The following is a 27,840-nucleotide window of genomic DNA, read 5'->3' on the forward strand; positions in this document are numbered from 1 at the left end:
TTGTCAAAGCACAAACCCTCTGGCAGCTTCCTCTTAAGGCTGAGGAAGCAGTGTGGTTTGGAACGTGGCTGCTTTCATTCCATGCAGCTCCAGAGGCTCGGTCCAACCCTCGGATCCTGCCTCTCTGACCGGGGAAGAGCCTGGGCCCTCTCCCACAGCTCCAGGGACAGGTGCTCAAGCGCAGCATTGCCGAGGCCGAGCGAGCCTCCCGCAAAGTTCCACCCAAAAATCACCAAGTGAGAGCTACTTACACATATAAATATTTATTTGTACTAAAAGCGAGTGTTTCGTAGAGTATCGAGTTCAGAATATATTAAATCATGAGATGCATCAGTTGAGGTACAAATTCCAGTCTCACGTCTTTAATAAATAGACTACAAACCCCCCAGTCCATGCGTTATAATCAGGGCTAATCAGGACACTGCTGGTTTAAAATTATGATCTAACATCTGTGTTGTGCTGTGACCACCTGGACTTACTGGGGGGACAGGTTTCAACACTGGATTATTTTAATCCTAAATGGGAATATTGCTTCCTGCCAGAGGGCCTGGCTGGATGAGGCTGGTGCACTGTCAGCTCCCACGGAGGCAGCAGCATTTGCCTTGGTGTAAAACACAGCTTTGCTCCAAATACTTTAAAAAAAAACCCACCAAAAAAACAACCAACCAAAAAGGCCCTTTTGCCAGGATATTTTCCAGTTATAGACAAAGGCTTGGACACTGTGCCCTGGCCACAGCAGGCCGTAGCTCACAGTACCCCGCGCCACAAGTTGATTTTGCTGAGCGCGGATCCATCTGGAATTAAAACTGGATCACAAGAAGAGAGGATTGCTGGTTCCCCTTCGTTGGGAACACATCCCCACGGGTCCTGGGGCAGCTGCTAAAGAAGGCCAGGTGCAAAAATCATGGAGTGAGGTCGTTGCAAAAATCATGGAGTGAGGCCGTTGCTGTCATTACCAAGCGCTTGGTTGCTCTCCTCTGCTGACGCCTCACAGCTGGGGAGGCGAGGAGGGACCAGCCCTGGCCCCGGAAGGCGGCCCGGGGCTCCCGGGAGTGTCCAGGGAAGCTCCGCTCTTGTGTCACTGCTCTGTCCTCTTGGAGGCCACCGCAGGAGCTGTGAGTCAGCGGAAAAGCCTCAGGCACGGTGCAGGCAAAGTCCATGTCAGGATGAGGGTGGGGAAGGAGATAAAGCCCGGGGTAACTTTCCACAGCCAGAGCTGGGAGCAGCTTCAGCCTCCTCTCAGCTGTTTCTCCAGACCCACCTCACGCTGTGTCTTTGCTGTTTTGCCTTGGATTTGCCTCTGGGATGGGAGGAGAGTGGGCAGAGGGGAGGGGGACCCCATCCTGCCATGTGGGAGGACACCTGAAAACACAGTGACAGCGTCCCTGACTTTTCCTTGCTGCTCAGAGCTTTCTCAGGGATCTCAGGGCTTCGTGGTGCCTCCCAGGACAGTGCAGGGATCACCATGGCACAATCTCACGGACAGCTGAACGTGGAGCAACAGGAATGCTCAGCCCAGGATTTGTTTGACCCAAGAGGTCAAGCGGGAGGAAGGATGCAAAGAGGCAGTGAAGAATTGGCTCAGCCACAAGGAACTGACGGCGGTCACAGCTGATCTTAAAAAGTCCTTTTTTAAAAAAGGGCATTAAAAAGATTGTGCAGTTAATTAGCAAAAACTGTCTAAGGCACAATGTGGAAAGGCACTTGTTCATTTCTGCTCCAGGCAGGGCACAGGCAGGATTTATTCTGGTCTGAGGCCCCCCCTCTGCACTGGGAGCTGCTGCGTGGCCCTGGCAGCACCACAATGATCCTGCTGGCACATCCTGGCACCAGCCAGGAGCGAAGGGCCCGCTCCCCATCCCTTCCAGCTCCATGGGGACACTCCCAGCAGCTTTAGGGGGAGAAGGATCAGGCTCAAGGTATTTCTGATTGGTAAAAAATCACTCTGACCCAGGTAGGAAAATCCCAGGGTCATGCCAAGTGATCTGTGTCACAAGGAATCAATCGATCATTGCTCACTCTTAATACAGGTATTTCTAGGGAGGAGGAGGAGTTAATTCTTTTTTTCCAGTGACTGGTAGTACGTGGTGAGGACTTTCCAGGCTTTGGGGGCCATGAAGCCGTCTGGGGGGTTTTCCCCTTCCCGAGCAAGCTTCCTCATGCGTGTTCCTGAGATGAAGTCAAAATCATCGTGCCTGTGCAAAACGGAGAGAGGTGACATCAGCACAGCTGGCCTGAGCCACCCCCCAGCGTTCCTCATCCCAGAGGAGCTGGAGCACCCATCACACACACCACAGAGATCACAGACATCACACACACACATCACACACACATCACACACACCACAAATATCACAGACATCACACACACACATCACACACACATCACACACATCACACACACCACAGACATCACACACATCACACACATCACACACATCACACACACATCACACACCCCACAAATATCACAGACATCACACACACACATCACACACACATCGCACATCACACACACATCACACACATCACACACATGCATCACACACATCACACACGCATCACACACCTCCCAGCTGCAGGAGGCTGCGTTTCCACTGCCTCTCAGCCCCCAGCCTGGCTGCTTTTCCTCCCTGGTGTCAATTTTCGTTTCACATGGCACCTGGGAACAGCTCTTGGAGGAAAACACGGGTGGCTTTCCCAGGTTCTCCCCACATTCCTCTCCTTGGGAGGAGCATGGCTTTCCCTGGAAAGCCGCGAGCCCGAGGCGCCCGCAAACCCCGCGTTCTGAAGAAACCACGCCGCCGCTGCCGCGTTACCTTTTGGGGTCGTAGAAGTCCATGGCTCTTTTGAGCTTGTTGTAGGCAGCCACCCTGAAGGGGATGATCTCCACGGAGGTGAGGCCGGGGGCCATGCCCAGCACCTTCCCGCCGTGCGTGGGCTCGTACAGGTCCTGCTTGGTGTCGGGGTGCGGCATTCCCGCCGGGTCGCGCCCCACGATGTAGAAGTTGGCCCCCGCCACCATCCGGGCTCGGCAGTGCCACTGCACCTGCAGGGAGGGACACGGGGACTGAGGCCCGGGGGAGAGGGAGGTCCTGGGGATCCCGTGGGAATTGGGCGCTGTTGGAACCCTGGGCGCTGAGAATTTCAGACTTTCTGTGCTGACAGGAACTGACCCCCAGGCAAACACTGCATTTGACCTGAGTCCGTGGAACAGCTTACAAAATTGAGTGACAGCACTGGGATTGTGGCTGTGGAGTTTGAATAGAAGTGTGTGATATCACAGGGTGGAAAATTCAGAGTTTAAGGTTTTAGAATACAGCGATATATATAAAGCAAGATGGAGGATTTAGGGCATAGGCTGAGTCCTTCTTTTTCACCTTCTTCTTCATGGGTCTGAATGGTGTTTGGTAATTGCTTAAAAAAATCCTCATTTTGGGCCACAGGTGGTTGGTTATTGGGTTAAAAGTAAAAATAATCTAGGTGTCATTTCTTAATTGGGCAGCTTGTGCTTAAAAGACCTTGGAAAGAGTCAGAGACAGAGCCATTTTTCACTTTGTTAGCTAGAACTCACAACTTGTGAGCCTGTACTACAGATAAGAATTAATAAACATCTGAGTCCGAACACGAACTGCGTCTCCTGAGCATTTAATCCCATCTCTAACAGAAAAGAAGATAAAAACCCCACAGGGCTGGGTCTGATCTGGTGGCAAACAGAGGTGGCAGTTTGAATTTTCTGTGTGCCCAAGTGCTGCCCCCCAGCATGCGGAAGGGAAGGTTCTGCATCTGCCCCTTTCATCCCGCTGATTTAGGGACAGAAGGGAAATCCCTGGGGGCAAACAAACGAACGTCCCTGCCTGCCAGAAAAAGGCCAAGCCTGTTCCTGGTCCTTCTCCCCAGCCCAGGAGAGGAGGGGAGCTGATGGAGCCGAGCTCTGTGGGAAGCCGCTGCAGCAGGCTAACGGCGCGGGGAGCCAAGAGCCAGGACGCGGCTCCAGCCCCCTTCCCGGGACTTTCACAGCTGCACAGGCAGGGTGGGAGCGCTGCCCCCACGGACAGGCCTCCTGCCTCGCCCTGCTGAGCAGCCAAGGGCTGTGTTACCTCCGTGGGGCCGGCGTAGAGCATGGGAGAGGGGAAGATGGCCACGATGGTGGACTTGGGGTCCAGGACTTGCTCCTCCAGCACGGCCGCGTGCTGCTTCATGCGCCACTCCAGAGGGACATCGTCGTCCTTGGTCCAGCCCCCCAGGGGGTGCAGCAGGAGCACGGGGTTCTTGTAGCCCCTCTCCAGCAGCTGGCGCCGCGTGTCCTGCATGAGCAGGGCGTGCCCATTGTGCACGGGGTTGCGCAGCTGGAACGCGAAGACGGCGTCTGGAAGGGAAAGGTCCGGGGGTCACGGGCCTCATTCCCACACTCTGAGCTTCCACACAGCTGTGAGAGACCTCTGTGTGGCCTGTCCCAGCCGTGACAGACCTCTGTGTGCCCTGTCCCAGCTGTGACAGACCTGTGTGTGTGTCCTGTCCCTACACGAGCAAGGCCCTGAGCACCTCAGCTGAGCGTTTCACACACACGCATCGCCCTGACAAGGTTATTTTCACTGCACTCCCTTCCTTTGGGGCTGATTTCAGCCCTATCAGCTCTCCTGCAAAGCCTGTGCACAGCACTGGACACTTTCACTGATGTCTGAAGTGGTCTGTCACCTCCCCAGGCTCAGTGGCACCTTCAGGAGGGCCAGTGCTCTTTCCCCAAAGTGAGGGTAGGTGTCTGACCCTTGCCAACCTGCTGGGACCACACTGGATGGGGCTTGGAGCAACCTGGGAACGTGGAAGGTGTCCCTGCGCATGGCGGGGGGTGGAATGGGATGGGCTTCAAGGTCCTTCCAACCCAAACTGTTCTGGGATTCTATGGCACAGAGAGCTGGGAGGAGACACCTGAGCTGTGCCCCAGGTGTGAAGGCCAAGAATATCAGTACAGAGAGGATCTGACCTGCCAGGGGATGTGAGCAGGACGTGCTCAGCACTTCCCAGCCCTCAGAGCAGCCCACTGAGGACACAGCCCACCACAAGCACTGCCCTAACCAAGGAGAGCCTGTGCCACTTCTGGTGCCGTGCCCCGAATCCCTTTTACTGCCCACCTCCCCAAACAGCCCCATTTTGGGAGCATCCAGAAGTCACTGGAAGTGCTGGGAGCTTGAGAGCAACTCAAGGATCACACCAAGGCCTGGTGGGGCAGGGAGAGCCCTGTTACTGGTGTAACCCAGGAACTCACCAGCGTTCATTTCCCTGAACTTCTGCTTGAGAGCCAGCGGGGTCAGGCGGTACTGGTCCAGCCCGTCGTTCCATTTGATCCTCTCCAGGACCTGCAGGTCTCCACCAACCAGCCAGTCTCCACTCTCCATCACCATCTGGGAATTACACACACCTTCAGTGCAAAGGGGACAGCACACTCCCCTTTCTCCCTCCTCCAGTCTCCTTTGAAAAGTGCGAGGCTCAACCCCACTGTAGGGATGACCTTCCCATCTCGCAGGTGGAAAACGCCATTGCAGTGACCACGTGAACTGAGTGTCACGGGCAGCAAAACCTCACCAAGTGGGGCAGCAGCCACCCAGTCCCCACCCAGCTGGGCGCTGGGCTCCTCTGGCAGGCAGCAGTCCACAGCAAGGCACAAGACCTTCCTGCAGCTCCCTCTCTGCTCTTTCCTCCTGGGAACACGCAGGAGGAAGGAGCCTGTTGCAAGGCGCATGTCTGCTGCTAATGAATTAAATGAGGAAGGGGAAAGTATTGGAACCCTGGTCGCTGAGAATTTCAGACTTTGTGTGCTGACAGGCACTGACCCCCAGGCAAACACTGCATTGACCTGAGGCCGTGGAGAAGGCTTCCAAAATTGAGTGATTGCACTGGGATTGTGGGTGTGGAGTTTGAGCAGAAGTGTGTGATATCACAGGGTGGAAAACTCAGAGTTTAAGGGTTTAGAATATAGTAATAGATATAAAGCAAGATGGAGGTTTTAGGGCATAGGCTGAGTCCTTCTTTTTCACCTTCTTCTTCATGGGTCTGGGTGGTGGTTAGTAATTGGAGAGAAAAGTCCTCATTGTGGGCCACAGGTGGCTGGTTATTGGGTTAAAAGTAAAAATAATTTAGGTGTCATTATTCAGTTGGACAATTTATCCTTAAAAGGCCTCGTAGAGAGAGAGGTGGGAGCCATTTCTACTTTGTTATCTAGAACTGCTGTAGCACTCACGGTTTGTGAGGCTGTAATATAGATAAGAATTAATAAACATCTGAGTCTGAACACGAAACACTGTCTCGAGTATTTAATCCCGACTCTGGCAAAAGAAGATAAAAATGCAAGAGGAAAGAACTACCACAGCTGCAGCCTTTTGAAGCAGAAAGCTCAAGTCACTGTGTGGGACCCGGAGCTCTCCCTTTCCGAGGGATGATGCTCCTTGTGCTGCCACGGACTAAATGGGAAGAGAGGAGCTGTAAAACCGTAACAACCCCGTTGGCTTCCCGTAGGGAGGAGCCAAGAAAACCCGGTCCTGCCTGCTCGGGATGGGCTCCTTCCCAGCAAGGAGCTGGGCTGGAACGCAGACGGGACCTCAAAACCTCGGACAAGTTGAATCCTCCGGCCCCTGGCCAGGTCCCAGCCCCGGGCCGGGCTCCCGCGGCAGGGAGGGGCCGGACGCACCTGGATGTGCGGGTGGCGGGGGCAGGCGGTGCCCCAGACGCGGGCGCAGCGCTCCTCTTTCCTGTGCGCGAAGAACTCGGGGCTGCGCAGCACCGCGACCCGGCGGCCCTGGAAGCTGAGAGCCAGCGCCTCGCTGCCCTCCAGCCGCTGCTTGTCCTCCGCCGACACGGGCAGCACGATCGGGATGCTCAGGTTCACCACGCCGTCTGCAGGGAGACAGCGAGAGGAGCTGAGCGCGCTCCGGCCGCCGCTCGTCCCGCGGGGATGCTCGGGCTCGCAGCCCTGCGAGGGGAAGGGTGTAACACCCTCCTGCCAGGACAACCATTTCAACCGGCCCCGGCAGCGCACCAGAGAGAGGTTTTCGTGCAAAATCAGGCATCGCAGCAGTCTTCTCTGCCGCTCATGAATAGTGATGTTAGCGGGATATAAAAGCTCCTTATCTAAAGGCCAGAGACGGCTCCGAGACACCCGGAGTATCTCATTATCTCCTGCAAGCTCCCTTTCCCTGGTTCTCCTTATCTAAGGGCCTGAGATGTCTCTGAGACACCTGGAGCATCCTGCACGCTCCCTTTCCCTGGTTCTTCTTCGTTAGCTGCTTGTGAAGGTGAAACATTCAAATGTGCTTGCAAAATGCAACCCTGGATAACTGAAGAATTTCAGTGGGCTTGGAAAATGCCTTCTCCTTCAGGAGAATTGCTTCTGTGGAGATGGCTCTGTCTGGTCTTCTCTGGAGAACCCCCTCCTGGGCTGCCTCTTCCACCACACTCAGTTTTAATCTGGGTTTTATTTCTTTTTTGGGGATTTTTCCTGGCTACCTCCATACCGCTACTCTTCCTTTACATCTCTGCACTGCCCATGTTTAATCCGTTCTCTGTGTGAGTCTGTAAGTGCACACATCGTTTCCGATTTCAGTGTTGTCCCTAAATAGCTTGAAATCACGTTGGTTTTATCCCAACTCTCCCAATGTCCCAGTGTGCCACTGAGGTCTTCCCATTTCTCCTTGGATATTCCAATGTTAATACAGGAGAATCGGTCCCTTTGATGGGTTTCCAGTCACAAACAAATCACTGATTCAATTTGTTCTGATCTGGCTGAAATCAGTTTGGACCCTTGAGAGTCTTAATTTGAAGATTTTGACTATGATATAGATTTTTACTTTAATTTTTCTTTTTTAAAATATTTGCATGTACTTTAAATTCACAACTGGGTATCATTCATCTGCCAGGCATCAATTTTCATGAATAATCATAATTATATTCACATAGGATCCAATCAATATCAACTTCATACATTTAAATCATATTAATAACGATCAGTCAATGAAGCCAGCACAGGAAAAAAGAAAAGCTTCATTATGAAACCAACAAATGCTGCTGAAAGCGAGGCTCTTCGGGCTCCATTTCCAAATGCAGGATGGAGAGGTAACAAAAGATCACTCCAGTGTAGGTGATTAAAAAATTACACAACTGGGATCTTTGTGCAGACTGGTCCCTAGGACACGGGGTGTGGCAGGCCACGTCATAACCGCCTGGATCATAAACGAGCCACGGTTTTAATAATTTCATAATAATTTCAACTTTTTAATTTTTTTTTTTTTTTTTTTGTAAATCTCAAAGGATTATAGCCAAAAAGAATCTCAATTGAGGTAATTTGTGCAGAGCCTGAGAATAGTTCCATACATACCAGCTACCAAGCGCTTCTTTCCTGGGAGAACACAAACATAATTAAGATAATTAACGCTCAGGGGCACATTACAGAAACCATTTAAAGACTCAAAGCATTTAAAAGCTCCTGCTGGCGTGGCCATGGTCCTCCAGGGTGCTGCCACAGCCTCACCCTGAGTGTGGTCCAACACCTCCACTGTCACTGTCACCCCTCCCAACACTCATGGGTCACTGGTGCATTGCTGCAGATCCACCCCTCTTCCTGGTGGCCCTACACAAAGCACATCACCCCCCTGCTGGGGCATCCAGGAGGGATTTCCTGCAGAGTTTGAACGAGTGCCCCCAAAAATTCACGGGAGCTGCCCAAACCATCAGCCAGCCCGGGGCACACGGGCTGCGCCGATGGCTCTGGGAAGAGCAGGCTCAAGCCTCTCCTTGGCGGTGCCTCAGCACCACGAAATGGAACCCTCCACCACCTCCCAAAACTTGTCCTGGAGCACCTGGGGATCTCTTTCCCACTCGGATGTCACCCTGAGGGCCTGGAGACCCCCGTGGAGACAGGGTGCTCCAGGCACTGATGCTGCTGCCCTCCGCTACGCAGAGCTCGCTCCGGAGAGCTCATCCCCCTGCAGAGCTGCTCTCCTGGCTTTTGTCCCTGCTCCACACAGAGCTCTACGAACCCCGAACATCTGCCCACAGAGCTCAGAGGAGATGTGCTCAGGGATGTCAGCAGGTTTGGGGGGGCACCCCAAAACCAGACACACTGGGATGAGCCTCCGGCACAAAGTACGGAGCTCTGGAGCAACGTGGCCATCCCAGAGCACTCTGCGACCTCCCCAGGCACAACAGCAGCTCAAAGACCACAGAGGAGGCTCTGATAACAGGGACATCTGCTTCTGAGTGCTGTTTGCACACTGGGCAGGAGGTGAAAGGCTATGGCTTGTCTGGGAGCAGAGCCCCCACACAGACACTCCCGCAGCGCCAAGTGAGCAGTCCTCGGCTTTGCCTCTGCTGCACGGTGCCCAAATCTGAGCAGCAGCAGCAGCTCACTGCCCTGTGGGACCACAGAATCCCCTAGAAGGCATGCAAGGCTCAAAGGGACTTGCTCAGCCAGATCCCAGATCCCTGAAGGCAGAGGTCATTGCCAGATCTACAAACACCAACGTTAGCACCCCACGTGCAGGTGAAGTCACGGCAACAGCATCCACAGCTGAGAAACAGGGTGGAAACAGCTGTGCCCCAGTCTCAGTGGTGGATGGTCATCACCTGAGCACTCTTTGCCTCTTCCAGGGATGAAGAACCTCTAACAGGCTGCTAACGCATAGATAAATCAGATTTACTTCACACTACCATGTTGGAGAAGCAGGGAAATGGGGTGGGGGGCAAGAGCAGGCTCTGCTCCTGTTTCCAAGAAGCAGCTGCCTTCTCCTCCCACCTCCAGCTCAGCCTGGCAGCCTCCCTGCTTCCCTGGCTTTGGGCTTGCATCTCTATTTACCCTGGTACAGCCAAGCATGACAGGAGGCACACAGCAACTCCTGGAGGGTTTGAGCAGCGCCCTGTGGGATGTCAGAGCTGTGAGCCAGGGCTGTGGCCACAGCAGGGTGACCTTGGCCACCTTCAGGAGCCCTGGTGCGTGCCACAGGGCAGGAGAGGAGGACACAGGGGATCCATACCGTTGAGCAGGGTGCCAAAGTGCAGCACTTGCAGGTACTCTGCCTCCCGCATGAATCCTGTCAGAGGAGTGGCCCAGCCTTCGCTCAGCACCTGCACCCACTGCAGATCCAGCTGCAAAACAAACCCAAAGGGGTCACACTCCTGTCACATTCCTGTCACACTCAGAGGTTGCTTTTCCTTTCCTTCTGCTGAAACAGCATTTCCATTTTGTTTTGCTTCAAATACAGGACATCCCAAAGGGGGAGAAAGACGTGGAGGAAGTAGCTCGGGGCTTTTCAAGCCAGACTCACATACCTTCACAGCACAACTTAGAATCCCAGAATGCTGGGTTGGAAGAGACCTTAAAGCCCATCTCGTTCCACCCCCTGCCATGGGCAGGGACACCTTCCCCTATCCCAGGCTGCTCCAAGCCCCAAAGTACAGCCTGGCTTTGGACACTGCCAGGGATAGCCACAGCTTCTCTGGGCATCCTGCGCCAAGGCCTCCCAATGTCCCATCTAACGCTGTCCTCGGGCAGTTTGAACCAGTGGGGCTGTATGAACACAGCCCAGGAGACTGACAGCCTGCAGCACAGGGTGGAAATGGCTGCGGACCAGGATCCCACCTCAGCTCACCATAAACCGATGCCACAAAAGGTCAGGGCCATCAGAGCAACACAGGCCCCTCTGGAAACGGCCTCCTGGAAGCTTCCACCCTTTGAGCAGCTAAATTGTGTCAGAACCCGTGTGTGACACTACCTTAGTGATCTCCACTGCTGGCAGCTTCTCTGCCTCGGCCCGGACACTGCTGAGTTTATCCTCAGGCACAAACAGCTCCAGAACATCCTTCACTGAGCCTTGGGGCACGATGTTCTGAAAGAGAGATAGGCAGCACTTGTAACACGCTGGTTTTTAAGGGCACACCAAGAAGGCAGTGTCCCAAAGCAGGGCTCCAAAGCTGCCAGGGATGGTGACAACAAAGTGACCCACCTGTGCTTGGAGGAGCTCCACGACCTGCTGGATGCACTCAGACACCGATGCAACGTTTGTTTTCAGCACCAGCTCGGGAGCTTCGGGTTTCTCATACTCTGAGTCAATCCCCGTGAATCCTACGGACAATTAACCCCCAAATTACATTTATTTAATAGAATAATCAGTGCCTTAGAGCCAAGAACACTATGCAAACAACCAGGGGGCATTCAGCCGTGCTGGGTACAATGAGTGACACTTGTGACAGTAAGACTAAGGGTACAGGATCCTCTTGTGCCCTACAAAGGGCCTTTAGACGCCCACCCCTATGTGTGGCACTGCCAGGACAAGGCATCCAAAGCTTTGCAAAGCAAAAAGCAAAATAGGATCTCACTCCTCCATACCTTTGATCTCTCCAGCTCTTGCCTTTTTGTACAGGCCCTTCACATCTCTGCTTTCACAAATATTTAGAGGAGCATCTACAAAGATTTCAAAGAAAGGAAGTCCAGCTGCCTCATGAATTTTCCGTGCGTTTCGACGATCCTGTTAGAAGAAAGATAGGAAAAATCTGAATTGCAGCAAAAAAACCCTCCTGGATTTTGACACAAGTAAATTAATCTCTCTTACAAATTTATTAAATGTACACTAGTTCTAATAAGGGTTTTTTATCTCACTTCCCTCCTTTTCTTTAAAGATACTTAAAAAAAAAAAAAACGCTGTAAAAATCTACAACTTCAATCTGTTTTCATCTTTTCCCATGCAAAACCTCAAGATCTTCTCATTAGGCAGGACAGCAGTACTTTAGGCTGTGAATAATTATCTGCCCTATGTTGAAATGGTCAGACATGATGATCTTAAGAGGTCTTTTCCAACCTCAGTGATTCCTTGATTCTACGAGAAAAGGAACTGCTTGCATCGGCCTGATAACGGCAGCAATGGAAGTGAACATTGCAGTCAAATCTTCTTCCAAAAGAGCAGTGACAGCCCTAGGACAGGCTGCTGCTTCTGTGGCTCTTTTCTACCTCTGAGGAATTAACAGCAGGGAGATCTTAAACTTCTCTTAGCTTTCCATCAGTTTGCAACACTGAATTTATCCAGCGAGGTCGCTGCCCTCCAAACGCTGATCACGCGTGGCTGCGTGTCGGCGGTGTTCTGCGGTGGATTTAGGAAACCCTCTCCTTAAATCATCTTCATCACCTGAGGTGAAGCTGAGAAGAGAGCAGGATCTCTGGGATCTTCCAAAACTTACCTTTGTGAAGGGGGAGATGAAGCTGGTGATGCAGACGAGCCCCGCGTCGGCGAAGAGCCGCGCCACCTCGGCGATGCGCCGGATGTTCTCCTCGCGGTCCTGCGCCGAGAAGCCCAGGTTCTTGTTCAAGCCATGCCGGACGTTGTCGCCGTCCAGGGAGTAGCACGGGATGCCATGAGCCACCAGGTACTCTTCCAGAGCAAAGCCAATGGTCGTCTTGCCGGCTCCAGAAAGGCCTAGGGGAAGCAGCAAAGTGAGGGGTCAGGTTTGAGGTCAAGAGAGTGAAAACGAGAGAGCAACTCTGACACCGGCAGCCAAAATCCTTCTGTCTGAAGTTCCCTACTTCATTCCTTCCTAAAGGAAGTTGGGTTCATCCTTCAAAGAGCCCTTTTCCACCCTGATTATTGAAGGGGTGGCATTAATGCCATGAGAAAAGCATCTACAGCCCAACCTTTGGAGGGGTCCAACCCAGCAGTGCCTCTTGCCGCGCCGTGCTAGGACACGTGGGTTCCGGGAAGTAGGGGAGGTTTGAAAGGATGCTGCTTCCTCCAGGTGTCTCCACATCTTCCTCTTCCTCCCCCTGCTCCCACTGTCAAGAGCCAACTGCTGTCCCATTCTGAACCCAAGGAAAGGCTCTTGCTGCAACTATGTGGAGTGGGACAGGCTCCAGCAGGAAAGGCCCCTCATAACCTCTGTCTCTAGGTGTGTATTTCAAAGAATAACCATCAGCCAGGTGAGCTCAAACCTTTCAGACACAAGATTTTTGAGTAATACTCAAAAAAGGAAGGAAATTGTCTTGGGTAGGGCTTTTGGCTTCAGAAGCTATGTAAAAGCAGATTGTGCACTTCAAAATTGAGGAGGAGAACGGAACAGAAATGTGCTTTAAACCAGCATCTACAAGCTAAGGTGACAAGGAAGGCAAATCAGAATGGCTTTACAAATCCTTCCAAGCACGTCCTTCAACATCCTCTGGCAGCCAAAGAAAATGCCAATATTTAACAAGCAAAGGAACAACTGGACAACTGGCAAAAGACAGATTTGTCTAAATATTAGAAATGAGAAATGCAGCTGTCATTTCTGGCACCCCTTAATCCCCAAACAATGACTTTATACTTCAAGGCAGTAGAGAAGTGCAACAAAACAAATGCAAGGGATTGCTTCCAGCATGACTGTGGCTGGGAATGTTTATTCTCCAGACAAGGTGACTGCCTCGTGCTACCTCAAACGCAGCAGACCTACATGTCCCAATAAACTTCCCACTGCTCCTGAATGAAAACATCCGCGTTTTTGGACAACCCTGGGTACGTTCCACTGCCAAAGACTGGCTGGATTTGAGCCAAGGCTTCCTCAGCTACACTCTTGGGAACAACAAGTGCTATCCCGAGGGCCTCTGACATGTTCAAAGGAGCCTGATAGCAGCTGGGAAATCCATAAAAACATTAGTTATGGGCAGCAGCTGCCAGGGAGAACATCTTGCTGCGCCAGCACCGCGTGTCTGCGTTTCCCACATGCGGATGTTTTGCAATTCCCGGCTTGCAGGGAACGCTGACGTTTCGTGCAGATCCCAAATCCCCACCTGCCAGCCATACTCATGGAGTTTCACAGGTGAGGCCACGCTTTCACACCCAGACAAAAATACCTGTGAGCCAAACCGTGCAGCCTCGGAATCCTCCCCTGGTGCCGACAACTTGTCCTCTCTTACTCCTGCTGACATGATGGGCTTGGTAAACCACGTTGGTGGATCCCTGAGAAAACAGAGCAGAACAAAGCACTCCTGTTACCCTTTTGCTGCCCTCGGCGCAAAAGGAAATCTCTGCTGGAAAAAAAACAGATGGGAGAGAAATGCAAATTCATTAATGAGCAGCACGGTGAGCTCTGGTGCTCTGGTGTGAGTTGGATTTCTGTCTCAGCAGCACAGACTCATTTTTTGGAGGCTCTCTGCCTCTGCCCGGGGTGTTTCTGGTGGTGATGCCCTCATGCCAGCAGGGAGAAAGGAGAAGGTGCCTGGCTTTGCTGCAGGAGCACTGCCAGGTGACTGATCCCCCTGCGGCAGGCAGGACAGAGTCTGGGCAGAGACACCCTCCCCGCCTTCTCGACAGTTTCAAACACAGACAGGCTCACCCATTATTTTAACCAGGCTTGCAAAACAAGAGCGACTTCGGGTGCTAATTTACCGGCTGTGTAACACGAGAACTGCGGCCGGGGCAGGAGCAGCACCGAGCCGGGCACGCGATGGGATGGGAGGCAGAGGAAACAACCCCAGGGGTGTCCGTGTGCATTCCCGACCAAACGAGGCACCAGCACAACGCTGAGCCAGAGGCATGAATTCTGGGGCTTCCTAATTCTGGGGCTTCCTAACGTTGCTGACCCCAGAGTCTCTGCAGGGCTGCAGGTGAAACAGCCTGGCTGTGCCCTGCAGCTCCAGCAACAGCACCTCCACAAGGAATGTCCCGCACGAAGTATCCACAAGACCTTGTTAATTGTGAGGATGGTGTTCCCAACTGAGGCACGCAAGGGAAAGAACACAGAGGGAACAAGGATATAAATATATCCTGGATACATAACTAGAGAGAGAGAAGAGAAGGTTGCACAGAACTTTCCAGTATTTGAGGGAGCCTGCGGGGAAGCTGGAAAGGGACTGTTCATCAGAGTGACAGGACAAGGGGAATGAGTTCAGACTGAAAGAGGGGAAATTTAAGTTAGTTATACAGAAGAAATCCTTCCCTGTGAGGCTGGGGAGTGGAGCCCAGAGCAGCTGTGGCTGCCCCTGGATCCCTGGCAGTGTCCAAGGCCAGGCTGGACAGGACTTGGAGCACCCTGGGATAGTGGAAGGTGTCCCTGCCCATGGCAGGGGTGGGACTGGATGGACTTTCAGGTCCTTTCCAACACGAACCGGTCTGTGCTTCTATAAAAAACCCAGAACATCTCTAGACCTGCCCCTGAAGAAGTGAGTGAATGCTACACATCCTGTGACTCAGAGAATAAAAGATAAATAGCTCAAGATTCGGTTTCTGTGGTTTGTTCTGTTTTGTTGCTTTTTGTTTTCATTTTTTGTTGTTGTTGGGGTTTTTTTTTGCAGGAGGTTGTCAAAAGTTTGGACATTTTGAGCTCGCAAAGGCAAGACAGCACCAACATGGATTAATTTTGTCCCATCCCCAGGAGTTTGGCTGTGTCCTGCAGGAGATGAGCCATGAGAACATCCGTGCCTCGGGAAGATGCAGGATCTGGCACATTCCTACATGGCTGATGTAAGGAGATTGTTCTAAGTACAGGTTGCTGCGCCATAAATCTGCGCTGTGTGAGCATCTCAGAGCTGTTATTTTGCACACTGGCACCTTTGGGAGCTTGGGAAAGCACCACTGAGGGCATTTTTGCAATTCAGCAACACTGTCACACCTCTCCCACCTGCTGGGAGCTCCAGATGGTACCAAATCCCTCAGATTTTTCTGCTCTGTTCATAAACTTCTCAGGAAACCCTTCCCAACCCTGAGCAATTGGATGGCTGAGCTGGGAGCTTGCTTAGCTGGGAATTGGCTCTTCAGTGGGAATGACCAACTTCCCACCCCATCATCCACCAGCTAGGAATGATTTGGGAAGCCAGAGCTGAAGTGTGGTGGAGGGGAATGAAGGCACCAGGAAAACTCGTCATTAATGGTCTGAGAGCAAACCCTGGAGAGATTTTGCCTCGGAAGAGCATATCCTGCAAGATGGTTGGCAGGCAGAGAGCTGCAGTGGATGGATCAGATGCTGGGCTGTCCTACCGATTTGGTTCTCAGGGTTTTAACCCTGTCGCTGCAAATCATACATATTTAAGTAGATAATCCAATCATCAGCACAACACTGACACCTGGGTGTTGGGCCCTAAAGCAGGGACAATTTAGGACACTGGTAAGCATGTCTTGGAATAGTCTGGGGCAAGGAAATGAGGTTTGGGAGAGGAACCTCTGACTTATAATCCAGCCCCAAACAAGGCTCCAAACAAGGCAATAAATGTCCCAGCAGCATCTCCAAAGAAGGGCCGTGCAACCCCTGCCAGACACAGTCAGAGACGACACTGCCACGCTCCCCCCATTCCTTGGAAATCTGCTGTTTGGCCCTGTCTGGATGAGCTCAGTGCTCAGCCCACCCTGCCTTACCTCATCCAGGAAATGAGAGAAAAACAAACACATCTCTCCAAACCTCGGTCTGAGGCCACAGCAGAGCAAGAAACCAAATCCTAACTCTGCTTTTGGTCTCCCCTCCTACTGAACCCTTCCATAAGGCTGGCAAACAGGGACACACCAAGACCTTGGCTGTCTTTAGGATCAGGCTTGTCTGAGCTGCCTGTCAAGGGTCTCTTGGCTTATTTTCCAATGGGAAGAAGCTTTCCATCAACCACCCTGGTGGGACAAGGTGCTGCCCTGCTGCGTGAAAGCAGGCTGCAGCCAGAGGCAGGAAGTTTTTCCTGAGTGATCCTCCTGAATAAAGAGACATGGCCTCTGAGATAGGAAAGTCTTACTGGAAATCAGGAACCGTCAGTGTGCTCTGCTCTGAGAGCCACCATTGCTCAATTCGCAGCATCCAAAAAAGTGACCTCAGCTCCTCCTGAAGTAATTGGCCCTGGAAGGGAGTAGCTGTGCTTGCCCACATAAATTATGCGTGACTACTCAAGGAGATCTTATCAGGGAGCATCTTCTCTTCTCATCTGACAGTTAAAAGCACGAGGTCTGTGGGGCCTCTCCCAGACACCACTGATGTTTCTTGGGAGCAGAACCACTGCATGTTTAATAGAAAACGCACCAGAGAAGAAACATTTATAATCATAGACTTATAGAACTGGTAAGGCTGGAAAAGACCTTTAAGATCATCAAGTCCAACCATGAACCCAGCACCATCACCGTGTTCACCACTAACCACGTCCTCAAGGGCCATATCCACATGTTTTTTGATATGGGTTTTTTGATTTTCCAAGGATGGTGATTTCACCACTTCCCTGAGCAGCCCATTCCAATGTTCTACAACCCCTTCCATGAAACAAGTTTCCTAATATCCAATCTAAGCCTCCAGTGGTGCAACTTGAGGCTATTTTCTCTCATCCTGTCCCTGTTCCCTGGCAGCAGAGCCCGACCCCCCCTGGCTGTCCCCTCCTGTCAGGGAGTTGTGCAGAGCCACAAGGTTCCCCCTGAGCCTCCTTTTCTCCAGGCTGAGCCCCTTTCCCAGCTCCCTCAGCGGCCCCTCAGCAGAACCCCATCCCAGCTCTTCTGTTGCCCTTTTGGGTTTAGGGTTGTCCCAACAAATTGCATGGATGTTTTGCCATCTCCCACTAGGAATTCAAGTATAAACTCTGGTCCTTAGGGCAGCACCTCCTCCCGCCTCCACAACTCCAGTTCTTCACGCAGCACCTCCATGGCTGCATCACGAGCAGGAGCATGGCGAGAACCAACTGCAAGTGCCACCCACGTTCCACGGCTGAGGGGTGGAAACGAAGGACACATGGGAGCTGAGCAGGACATTCCAGAGATCCCCTGAGTGCGCACAACACCCTCAGGCCAACCCTTGCTCAGCCACCCAGAGCAGGCAGAGCTCTGTGATGCTGCAGAAGATGAGGCACCAAAAAGCCGTGCTGGCCATCGCGGTGGCCCATCAGCCCCAAGCCCGTGTCCTCACGGTGCCCTGGATTCACCCCTGCCTGCTGCAGCTGGCACAGGCACGGAGCTGGAAGCTGTCCAGGAGCCGCAGCTCACGGCAGGCTGCAGCAGCATCCCGCTCTGGAGAGGGCCTGGCTCCCGAGAACACGGATCACGCCGAGGCTGTGGAGCACCGCGCTGCGGAGGGCACGTTACTCACACGTCCGGCTCACTCAGCACCGGGACCAGCATCCAGCTGGCAGCGCTCAGGGCCCCGGGGAAACCCTGACCCAACAGCCAGGGCAGGGTCAGGACTCCCCCAGCTGCCTTTTTATTTATAGGGCAAGCTCGCAGCACCAGGAATATGATTCATTTTTTTTCCAGTCGAGCGTTTCACACACACCCTATTTTGGTACCGCAGCCTGGACATGTCTCCAGGAAGGAAAAATTAGATCGAAATAGAAATAGAGGCTTTCAAAGTGTTTTCAGCTGATCCTATTTGCAAATGGTAGAATGGGCTTTTAAAACGATAGAATGATCAGGCAAGCCTTCACTTGCACAGGCAAGCAGCGGGATCAAGCACAAGGAGGGATTATTGGGGTGTCCTGTGCAGGGTCAGGAATTGGACTTGATGATCCTCGTGGGTCCCTTCCAACCCAGGAGATTCTGTGATTCTGAGTTTGAAGTCAAACACTTCCCACTTCCCCTAAGCCTCAGGAGAGTGAGCTAGCCTGTCATTAAAAAAGCCCCTCCCAACTCCTGCCAGCTACTGGGGAAAAAAAAAATAAATCTATATATATAGATATATATAGATATATAATAGTTCCTACCAGTTGCATTTGATGTATAAAAATTACATTTATCAAAAATTTTCCTTAAAAAATTATTGTCTTCTAGGAGGGCTGCTCTGGCAAAAGAGTGATACTGTATCCAGGAACAACCAAGGGGGGAACAAATCCTGTGAACGAATCATTTGCTGGAGAAGAGCAAAACTGATACTCCAAAGAAAAGGAGGAAGAGAGGAAAAAGGGGGGTTTTGTCTGTGGAAGCAAAGATTTGATTACCATCATATTGAAAAACAATGGAGAAGCCTTGGCATCTCTTCCATCCTAGCTTAGCTCTTGTAACCCAAAACCTACGGACTTTCCCCAAGTATTCATTTACTGCAGTAAGGCAGAAAATACTTCAAAACCCAGCCCCACTCTTTCCCAAGGGAAAACCCCAGCAAGGTGGAGTTACCCTGGAAATTTTGCCTGTTCAACCCCTCAGGATGCAGGCCCAGATGGGGAAGTGGGACCTTGCAAGCATCTTCTGTACTGCCCACCTTCCTGTTCTCCTGCTGATGTCCCTGCTGTGCCATCACCTTCCTGCTCCCATGCTGCCGTCCCCACAGTGCCACCACCTCTCTGACGTCCCTGCTGTGCCACCACCTTCCTGGTGTCCCCACGGTGCCACCACCTTGCTGCTCCCATGCTGGTGTCCCGCTGTTCCCTGCCCATGGGGTGAGTCTCCTCTCCCAGCACCTGGAGCTGAGCAGGAATCCTGTTGTGTTTTCTCTCCAGCCTGAGCTGAGCAGTGACAGTGCCGTGTCACCAAAGCCCTGCCGAGCCTGAGGGGCTGCCAGCATTCCCTGTCCCGGGCAGGATGCTGGACTGGGACCCCTTTCTCCTGTCCATGCTCTGAATGAAGCCCAGCAGACTCAGGCTCTCCTTGGCACTCGCTGCCTGTTCCTCTTGGCACCGCCCCCGGGACCCTGCCAGGAACGTAACACAGAAAACCTTAAGGAGAGCAGCAGAGCCATCCCAGTGCCCAGAAACAAGCAGCCTTTCAGCCTGGAGACAGACAGCTAGAGATGCCAAACCCCACTAACACCAAGATTTTCAAGCTGCTGGTAAGCTGAAGCCGTGTTTTCTTAAGCCACAAGAATTTCTGAGCTCTTAGCAGGGCCTTATTTGCTGATGGCAGCTCAAATATTTTTCTCTTGGCATAAATTCGCTTGCCTTGGGTTGTCACAATCAAATTTCAGACAACACTGGCACACAAAAAAAGAGAAGAAAAACAACAAAATCAGGCTCATGTTGCAGTAATTTCACAAATCAGATGCTGATTTCTACACTGTGAGTCCAAATCAGCAGTAGGGTACCGAAATCTGCCTCTCTGAAGGCTCCCAGCTCAGGCGTTTCCTTATCTCGGAATGAGATGATGTCACTACTCTAATTTCCTCGATGCAGAAAAGCTAGTGACTCATTCTGTGCTCCTACATTTTTGGGATAAACTTGTAAGGCCGGGACAGATGTTATAAAAACAATCCCCCCCGCCCCCTCCCCCATCTTCATTCCTGAATTCTCAAGGGACAGCTGCAGGGGCAACAAATATTTAACAAACAAAGCATTTTTTCAGGCACTGACAAAAATAACAATTTAAACACAAAGCCCCTCCGTGGTTGCCCAACGTTTAATATTCAGAGCGGTTCTGCTAAATGATCTCCCCCAGATGAACCCGCCTGAGCAGCTGGCCCCCTGCTCCTTTTGCAAACAATGGGCTTGACATTGCAGAAGAACTGCCTCCGTTTGCTGCCTGCCAGGAAAACCACCCAGAACATAGGGCCCTGCTTCTCTATCTTCTCCTGGAGAAAAAGATCCGGTTACAGAAATGGGAAACTGAGTATCAGCCCCTCAGATTGCAGGGACAAGAGGAAAAGAGGGCAAAGGTACAGATTCTGACTACACATTAACTCCAGTATCAAAAAGATTTCCAAGTAGGAATTGTATCCCACATGTAAATAATTTCTTTTTTTCCCCTCCTGAACATGAGATCCAGGAATTTAATTAGTGGGTTGTGGTTCTCCGTGGTAAATATGGCACTGTACATGCCCCACCTCTTGCCATGGCAGGACAGACACCCTAAACCTGAGAACAGGTCTCAATGATCTGGGGATAAGATACCTCCTTTTACCATGCCCAGCATATCCCTCCGAGGAAAGAAACCCTCTGTCTTTAGAGAAGCTTCAGTGGTTTCATAAGCAGCAGGAGCTACAGAGGATCTGTGTTTCAAGCAGCTTCATCAGGTTTTAAAATATATCTATTTCTGAGCCCAGGGCAGGGAATGGAGATGGGGAAGGGGCTGGAGCCCCAGGAGCGGCTGAGGGAGCTGGGAAAGGGGCTGAGCCTGGAGAAAAGGAGGCTCAGGGGGAACCTTGTGGCTCTGCACAACTCCCTGACAGGAGGGGACAGCCGTGGGGGTCGGGCTCTGCTGCCAGGGAACAGGGACAGGACAAGGGGAAACGGCCTCAGGCTGGGCCAGGGGAGGCTCAGGTTGGACATGGGCAGGAATTTCTCCATGGAAAGGGTGCTCAGGCCTTGGCAGGGGCTGCCCAGGGAGGTTTGCAGTGCCCATGGCTGGAGGTGTCCGAGGAAGGGCTGGAGGTGGCACTGAGTGCTCTGGGCTGGGGACAAGGCGGGCATCAGGCACAGCTGGGACTCCATGGGCTGGGAGGGATTTTCCAGCCTCAGAGATTCTGTGATTCTGTAAAAGAACTCATTCTTCTGTGAGGCTTCTCTGCAGGACCTGGTGGCAGCCTGATGAAAAGGAAAAGCTGGACTCCAGCCCAGGCTGGTGGGCTCTCAGTGCCGTGGCCACACGGTGCCTGTCCCTGCTGCAGGTTCAGCCGTGAACCCGGCATCTTGCACCCCAAGTGCCTGACTTTGCAGTGGCCAGTGGTCACCAGCAGGCCACGGGACACCTCTCTCCACCTCAGCACCTTTTGTAGGGTTTTCAAAGTGCAAAAGCAGCAGCAGGAAGGAGCGCAGGGAAGCTTGGCTAGATGCACCACACAGGACATGGTTAAATGGGGGAACTTTGCCTGGCGGGCCAGAAGTTCACTAGGCTGGAAAAAATCATTACAATGAATTCATGGAAGGAAAGATCATCAAGGACTATCAGGAGGAAAGGCACAGCCTCTGGTATCTCAGGTCGTAAAACAGCACAAAGCGGGGGACAATGCCCTGGTGTCCCAGCCATAAACTCTTTCCTGACTCTCATCTTGGCTGCTGTTGGGAATGACAGGCAGGGCCAGATCTTCCCCTCACTCAGCACCTCCTCAGTCTCCTCGGAATTCCTGCTGGATGAAGACAGGAATGTACCCCTGAATGCGCCCCTCTGCAAATCCAGCTGCAGGATTCAAGTCCAAGTGGAGCACTTCAGGAGGATGAAGTTTCCCCACCCCATCTCCCCGTGCATCTGAGCCCTACACACTGCAAGATGGGATTTAATGTGTGAGTGCTCACAGGGTTACCTAGACCCTGGCTTAAGTCAGCACCACGGATGTTGGACTCTTCCTGAACGAGTGGCTGCTCAGCATTTCCCCCACCCCTCCCTAAAGCAGGCAGAGGCACAGCCCTTAGTCATTCCACGCTGCTCGAAGGCTGGTCCTAGGACAGTTCCACATTTTCCTTGGAGATTATTTTTAATCTCTCCCTCAAAAGTTCATGCAGACTCCCAGCATCTCTCAGAGGGTGGCATCACCTCCAGTTATACATCACAGTGGTGAATAAAACCAACAGCAGATGAAGGCTTCAGCTCCCACAGTATTTATGACATAAAAATGACATAAGTTTGAAGAGCAGCTTCAGGCTGCACCTCTGGGAGCTCGACACCCCTCACATCTATCCCCAGGGTCTCAGCTCAGCTTTCCAGAGGTGCAGTGAGCTGCCCCAGCCGTGGCAGGGGGGATTCATCATGCCCAGAGGCAGGTGCCCAGCTCAGACCCCCACAGAAGCCCTCTAAAAACCCCCTCCTCTAAAATGACTTTTCCCCCCTCTTCCCACGCTCGCTGGCAACACAGCCTAATGATCTTCCCATCAGAAGGGCTGGGCTGGGCTGAAAAATGACCTCCCACCCAACCACGCTTTTTGCACCACAATGGGAGGCTGAAACACGGTTTGCTATTGAAGAAAACATTTTGTTCTGCCAGAGAGGCGCCCAAGACCTCCAGGTCAGAAAGTCTTGGAAATGTAGGTGCAGACGGTTGTTTTCCAGCAATGCACAGAAAAAGCTCGTCTCAACAACCCACCAAGTGCTGCAGCTAACAGAAAATCCAATCAAATCTGTGTAAACCAGCTCTGCTCTCCAAACACATTTTGGCACCCACTCAGCAGACAAAGCTTTTGACACATGGAGCTGTAACTGAGCCAAGCTGTGAGCAAAGGAGCAAAGACCACTCCTTGACGGACAGGAGGCAGTGCTAGCAAGGAGCTACCAGCCCCACAGGCAAATCCCAGCTTCCCAGCGTCCCGTGGCATGACGCACACCCAGGGCTTTCTTGCATCCCTCCTTTTGTTAATGATACACTCCGTGCAAATTTTCACTTGGAAATGATTAAGCTGTGAAACCATTAAGGAGCTATTTCTCACTCCCTTCAGCTGTGACACCCTGCTCACGATAACAGCAAATTCATAGATGGCAACCTGAATTACACAGCCTTTTTCTTAATGGATTTTTGAGAAGCCAAGTGTGCGAGCAGCGTGACCAAAGTACAGGTTTAACCATTCACACGGTCCCTGCATGTCGCTTATCTTTTGGGGGCACGTACAACTGTAAGTTTATCTACAACACCTGGTTTCAGATAGGCAAGGGCTTTTCATTTCTAAAGGCACCCTCCAGGACCAACATCAGATAAAAACAAACAAACAAAAAAGGCAAATTTGCCAGTGTTTGACTTGACAAACTTGACCCTCCAGAAAAACAAAATCCCCGTGGCCTAAATCTAAGCTGCAGCTGCAGTGCACGTGTCTGGGTAGCGCGGGGTCTTCAGCATCATTTGCTGATTGACTAAACGCTCTTGCAGGGGCACGGATGGAAACCTACACCTGTGTTAGGGGGTTTTGGCACGGACTTGTGACTGGCTGTGACTTGATCTGTGCAGCCTGGAAAGCAGAGGAGGCTGGAGCCTGTATTTATGCCGGAGCCCAGCAGCAGGACAGGAAGGAACATGCTGGCTCAAAGTGCTCCCACTCAGAGCTGCAGGAGTCACAGCCGGGTTTTGATGCCTTGGCCACCCCCCTGGATGGCAGCACCACTCCGACCACCACCACCAGCAGAGGTGCTCAGACCACACCAAGATGATAATTGAATTCCCCAGCGCCTGGAGGGCTCAAGCATGGAAAGGAGAAGGCATTCATGTTTAGGAACCTGCAATTTTTCCTGGCTTTTCTCTCCTGAAATCCCCCAAGTTGAACCTGCCTGTTCTTTACAGAGCAGAGTGTGGTTATTAAGCACTGGTCTGGCACACCAGCAGCCCAAGTGAATGGAGCAGCAAGGTGGGGGCAAGAGACTGGAAAGGGAACTTTCTAATAGCGAAGGGCTTCAGAAAAAAATTGGGAGAAAAGGGGAGAAAGTTCTAATTAACAAAGCAACAAAAGTTAATCACCTCACCTTTCCATGGTCTTTGAAGAAAAGAGATATAAAGCAATCAAAGTAATAGAAAATAAACCAAGAAATCCCAAGCATGCGATGAGCAGCTGGAAAACAATCACCTTTGGATGTCACGGTGCAATGAGTTGGGCACCGTGTTCCACAGAATAAATCATGCTGTAAGAGCAAGCAGCTGGTGACTCACTGGATAAAACATGAGTTTTAGAAAACTCACTTTCTTGAGTGACTCAACACAGAGCGAGCCACATTAATTCCCTGAAATCGGGGCTTTGCTGCCCCGTCCCCTAGGCAGTGTCACTGCGATGGCCTACTCAGAACTGCTTTGAAAATAAACATCTTTCAGGTTGTTTTGCTCTTTATGTTTAAGGCAACAGTTAAGAGTAAGTGTGAGAGGAGATGAACGCACGGTTTGGGTGTTTTAGTAAGCTTTTCCTTTCACGCTGCTTAGCAATTAAATTGATGGAGATGTACATAAATTCCTGCTCCGCCTGGGGTATCGCTCAGTCCATCTGAACTCTGCCCTGCAGCTCCATTTTTTGTTAGCATGAGAGTAGTTTTTAGGCAAAGAAACTAAGGCTCTTTCCTCAGGGTTGACATCTGATCTTGTGGGTTTGTTTCTCCTCTTTAAATAAATTTAAATAAGCCCACATCATTTGCACATAAGCCCTGCACAAACACAAGTGAGCTAGCAGAAGTTACAGCTCTGTGACTCGCTGGGCCGCGGAAGCACATCCCGCTGCAAGCCGGGGATGCCACACCAGCTGGATTCCTGGAGATGCTGCTGCGAGGCCAGGCTGGTGACAAAGCTAAAACACTTCCCCCGAAGAAGACAGGTTCAGTACTGCGCTCTCATTCTCTCTAAGCACCTGCGAGAGCACCCGAAGAGAAACTTCAGTGGCGGGGGCGGGACTCCGGCGCCTCCATCCCTGGAGACGCGCCGAGCTGCACTTCCCGCACAGCGCCGGGGACACACAGCCACGCAGGCACTCCAGCGCCAGGGCAGGGCCGTGCCCGTGCCTCTGCGCTCCGTGGCAGCTTCTCCGGAGCACAGCGCAGCATCTGTGTCCTCCCGCCCGTCAGGGAAAGGCCGCTCGGGCACGGGGAGCGAGCGCTGCGAATCCCGGCGACGCCGCAGGTGTGGGGAGAACGAGCCGCTCTTTCCACAGAGCTCCAAGGAGCCCTCAGCCCTGAAAGCCACGCTGTGCAGGAGCCCACACAATGAACAAGGGCAGGCCCACAGCTCCAGCTCCCGCACCGCGCTCCCCTCACGCCGTGCCTGCTCCTGAGGGCAGCGCTTGCCGCCGAGGCACACAGGAGGCCTGTGTGAGGGACGCCGAGGCTTTAAGGTCATCATTACAGACCGTTCTTCTGCCCAAAAAGTCAGTCCTGAAACCGGCCAGAAATAAATGCTTTCTGTCAGTGAGGGCTGGGAACAGGAAGGGCACTGCCTGGCACGTAGAGGACTTCATGCCTCTTGCAGCGTCCTGGGCAGAAACGAAGAGAGCACAAAGTGTTTCCATATTAACCAGCCAAAGAGAGATTCCTGCACGCCAAGACTCTGGTCCCCACACAAGCAAGGCATGTTCATTTTTAAGGACAACACATGCAGAGGAAAAAAAAAAAAAACCAAAAAACAAACAACCAAGATTTTCTTCTTGACGCGTTACCATATTACCAATTAATACAATAAATAGGTGTGCAATTAAAGCGTCCTCAAACCAGACTCAAACTCCAGAGAGCATTCAGGCCGAATTTAGGATTTAAATCCTGGGCTTCTAGTTATTCAATTCAAAATGAGGAGCACTGTCAAACAACACAGCGGTCCACCCCACAATGGCCGGCACTGCTGTGCCTTTCCAAAACTGACAGCTGATCGACATCACCGGCAAACCCCAGCTCTGACATCCCCTCAGCTGGTGAATGAAGCTGGTAACAGCCAGCCTCACAAAACCTGGTCTGTGGGACAAAGATTAGCACACCGCCCACGCCATGAAACTGTGATAAAACTGAGGTTTTAGTAGCAACAAGGATTTTTAGGAGTAATAAGGATTCATGTTACTGGGAGAAGGGGCAACAGAAGGATGATCCTTCTGCTGTACCAATAGGGATCTCAACAGGATAAATTATTGTGTCTTTGCTTTAAAATGGAACACCTTTGGCTGTTGCAGCTACAAGAGGTGTCACGACAAATCGACTGTGGGCACAAAAAAAGGTCAAAGGACCACGAACAAGGTGAAATTCCTTATCCGTGCCTTTGATATAAACTGGAGATGGTTGAAACTGAGAAGCTGCTGAGGTGGCAGTCGAGAGAGAGAACTTCCTTTACACTCTGTGCAACCACATCTTCCTGGCAAGGGACAGGAAGATCACTAATGGGACATCACCGTTTCACCACCACTCCCCAAACCTCTTGTAATTAGCGAAATCACGCCTTTTCTCACTCCATCAGATACCTGGCAGATAAGCACACAAAAACCCGCCTACAGCTGTCAGGCTGATAGCATCTGTTTTGACAGGCACGGCACAAAGGTCAGCCACAAACTCGCTTATAAAGGTCATTTTTCCAGCCCAGGGTGGAGGCAAAGGAGAGGGATTATTCTGGAAGTTCAGTAATGCCTCTCTCCCGTCACAGCAATAAACAGAACTCCCATACACAGCTCACGGCTCGCACCTCCCCTGCCTGAAATAATCCCTAAACCATAGGTTTTTGCGTTTCCAGGAACACCCCGGCGCACAGGAGCGCTTTGTTCCGTGCGGTTTCGGGTGCATTCCTCCCCGGACAAATTACCACTGTGTCCAAAATGCATCAAATCCGTCGCAAAAGTTTATGGCAAACTAAAAAAAGAATCAAATCAACCAGCAAAAAGCAGCCCGAAAGACTTACGTCAAGACTTCTTCTGGTTCTGATTTAAAACCTGGAAAACGTACGCACAGCCAGAGGGACCCAGAGCTCCCACCCCAGATCCAAGGAGTAGGGGAGGGCAGCTGGCAAGCGGAACGCGATGTCTGGCTGCGGCTACGATTTGCAATTTTAATTTCTAACCGAACTGCGCCCTGGCTACGATTGCTTCGTTCTGCCGTGTGCGCTCTGAAGCGCCGGCTGTGCAGCGATGCTGAGAGCGTGGCGGTGACCGGCTCACCAACCCCTTCCCCCGGCTGGGACCGGGACAGAGGAAGCCCAAAAAGCCACGAGCGAGGCAGGCGCTGCCTCGACCTTCGGCCCCGCCTGGAGGGGATCCTCGGGGCCCGAAGCGGGCACAGCGGGACAGGTGCGGGATGCGGCCGAACGCCGGCGAAGGATGCGCGGACCGCCCGGCCGGCGCGCCCATCCCCGCCGCCCCGAGCGATGGATGGCTGGATGGGCCGGCCAACTCCCGAGCGGTGCCGGAGCGCCCCGGCCGCCGCTGCCCGGGGATCCCAGCGCAGGAGAGGCAGAGGGATCCTCGGGGACCGCCCGCCCCCCGCTGCCCGGCGCGTCCCTACCGTGTGCTCGTGGCTCGACATGGTGCTGCCGCGGCGGGCCCGGCGGGCCGGGGCTATAAGGGCTGCGGGACACGTAGCGCGGCCCTGGGCCGGCCCCTCTC

General features: G+C 52.3%; 1 protein-coding gene across 2 annotated transcripts; it reads right to left on the bottom strand.

Annotated features, from left to right (window-relative positions):
• Positions 1–275: 275 nt before the first annotated feature.
• PAPSS2 (3'-phosphoadenosine 5'-phosphosulfate synthase 2) lies at positions 276–27,840 on the bottom strand. 2 transcript variants are annotated; one of them, XM_040071789.1, is made up of 12 exons: positions 27,740–27,840; positions 13,858–13,963; positions 12,219–12,454; positions 11,374–11,512; positions 10,991–11,109; positions 10,760–10,873; positions 10,022–10,133; positions 6,685–6,890; positions 5,266–5,401; positions 4,100–4,368; positions 2,819–3,048; positions 276–2,195 (listed from the first exon to the last, which is right to left on the bottom strand). In XM_040071789.1, exons 1-12 carry the CDS (start codon positions 27,758–27,760, stop codon positions 2,054–2,056), a joined length of 1,830 nt encoding a protein of 609 aa, XP_039927723.1. In that variant the 5' UTR covers positions 27,761–27,840; the 3' UTR covers positions 276–2,053. The 2 variants fall into 2 exon arrangements, with proteins under 2 accessions (XP_039927723.1, XP_039927721.1); XM_040071787.2 differs by lacking the exons at positions 276–2,195; positions 2,819–3,048 and having other exon boundaries at positions 3,084–4,368.

The sequence above is a fragment of the Hirundo rustica genome, chromosome 8 (genome assembly GCF_015227805.2).
Source record: "Hirundo rustica isolate bHirRus1 chromosome 8, bHirRus1.pri.v3, whole genome shotgun sequence".
In the NCBI taxonomy this organism is placed as follows: Eukaryota; Metazoa; Chordata; class Aves; order Passeriformes; family Hirundinidae; genus Hirundo; species Hirundo rustica.

Bases quoted from the DNA above. Each gene is read 5' to 3' on its own strand.
- PAPSS2 (XM_040071787.2), bottom strand. From the start codon at position 27,760: ATGTCGAGCCACGAGCACACG. The intron at 12,455-13,857 runs GTATTTTTGTCT...TGCTTCCCCTAG, and splicing joins CTGCACGGTTTGGCTCACAG to GCCTTTCTGGAGCCGGCAAG. The intron at 11,513-12,218 runs GTAAGTTTTGGA...TTCTTCTAACAG, and splicing joins TCATCTCCCCCTTCACAAAG to GATCGTCGAAACGCACGGAA.